Source organism: Carlito syrichta, unplaced genomic scaffold, assembly GCF_000164805.1.
Source record: "Carlito syrichta isolate Samal-C Ts95f unplaced genomic scaffold, Tarsius_syrichta-2.0.1 Scaffold288326, whole genome shotgun sequence".
NCBI lineage: Eukaryota > Metazoa > Chordata > Mammalia > Primates > Tarsiidae > Carlito > Carlito syrichta.
In genome coordinates, this window is record NW_007232422.1 from 4,071 (window position 1) to 5,506 (window position 1,436).

At 67.9% G+C, this 1,436-nt stretch overlaps 1 protein-coding gene across 1 annotated transcript in view; it reads right to left on the reverse strand.

Moving 5' to 3' along the window:
* FPGS (folylpolyglutamate synthase) overlaps positions 1–1,436 on the reverse strand; it is an 8,212-nt gene that overhangs the window by 3,874 nt on the left and 2,902 nt on the right. Inside the window, exons 8-10 of the mRNA XM_021710242.1 lie at positions 1,337–1,414; positions 952–1,099; positions 787–876 (exon numbers count right to left, since the gene is read on the reverse strand). Of these exons, the coding sequence (XP_021565917.1) occupies positions 787–876; positions 952–1,099; positions 1,337–1,414 (316 nt within the window). The remainder of the gene's footprint in view (positions 1–786; positions 877–951; positions 1,100–1,336; positions 1,415–1,436) is intronic.

Below are 1,436 nucleotides of genomic sequence, written 5' to 3' on the forward strand. Positions count from 1 at the left end.
GGGTCCTCGCCCATGCCAGCCCGAGCGGACGCGCGCGACGATCTTGGCCCGGAAGGCTCTCCGGCTCTCCCCGCAGGCCGCTCCCTCTGCGCGCTCCGAGGACCCCGTCACCCACGCGCCTCTCACTGGCGCCAGCCACCGCACTGGGCTGTTCAGCCGCCTCATCCTGTGGAATGTTCTCGGGCACTCTGAGAGGGCCTGCTGTCATGCTCCCCCCGTCTGACAGCCAGGGAGCCCTTCGCCCCCAGAGCAAGTGAGTCCGGGGCTGGAACGTGATCCAGGTCTGCCTGGCTCCGAGACCTTGTCACGAGTCTGTGGCTCAGGGCCCGGCACCCAGCGGGCGCAGCACTTGCAGAAGGGACTTAACAGCATGTCACCTTCTGCGTGCCGAAAGCGTGGGTGGGGACAAGAGGCAGGCGACTGCACCACCAGCCTAGAGAGCCTTCTAGTCTGATGATGGCGGCAGTGACAGTGGCTGCCACGGCCGGGCACCTCAGCCCTCTGCCAGGCTTGGACCCCGCACTTCGGCGACACCGCCTCGCCGGGCTCCCACAACAGCCCTTGGCAGCAGGTTCTGCCACCCATCCCCACTGGCAAAGGAGGAAGCCGAGGCTCAGAAAGCACTCCTAAGCCCAAGGTCAGGGAAGTTGACTGACTCCAGCATCCTTTCTCTTCAGCGTCCCCTCGGATTGCCCCCACTCCCCAAGCAGGAATCCAAAAGAAACACCTGCAGGGGCACAAGCACGCCACACGGTGGTCCTCACGGGCCAGGAAGGCCTGACTCACCGAGCCGCATGTGCGATGTGGGCTGGAACGCCGGTGCCAGGGGCAGCTGCCACAGGGGGCTGGATCTGGATGCCTTTGGCTCTCCGGCACCTGGTGTGAGGGCGCGTGTGCTCAGGACCCCGAGGTCCCGCAGCCGCCCACCTGCCCAGGCGCCTGCCCGCTCACCCTGGCGGCCTTGTTGCTGCAGCCAGCAGCGGGCCAGCTGCAAGGCCAAGGCAGCGTTGGACCGCTGGTGCTCCCCATGCAGGCTCAGGGTCAGCGGTGGCCCCAGCTCCTCCAGTGCCTCCAGGGGTGGGCACAGGTAGAGCGGACACTGTGGAGACAGGCCCCAGCTAGTCAGCAGCGGCCTCCTCTGGCCCCGCCAGCCCAGCTCTCCGCCCCCGCCAGAAGCCACCCAGCCTGCTTCCGGAACTGAGGTGCGCTGCCGCCGGACCAACAGCAACTCAGCTTCCTCACGGCGCAAAGGGGCAAACGGAGGCCCCCAGGGAGGAAGCGCCGCCCCCCAAGGCAGACACGCCCGGTGCCGCCGTCCCATTCCAGTCAGACTCACCGAGATCTGCTGGGCCCGGTCCCTCAGCACCGCCAGGGCACCTTCAGGCTGGAGCACAGTAAAGGCGGGGACACCTGGCTGTGGGGGGGGGGGGAACGGG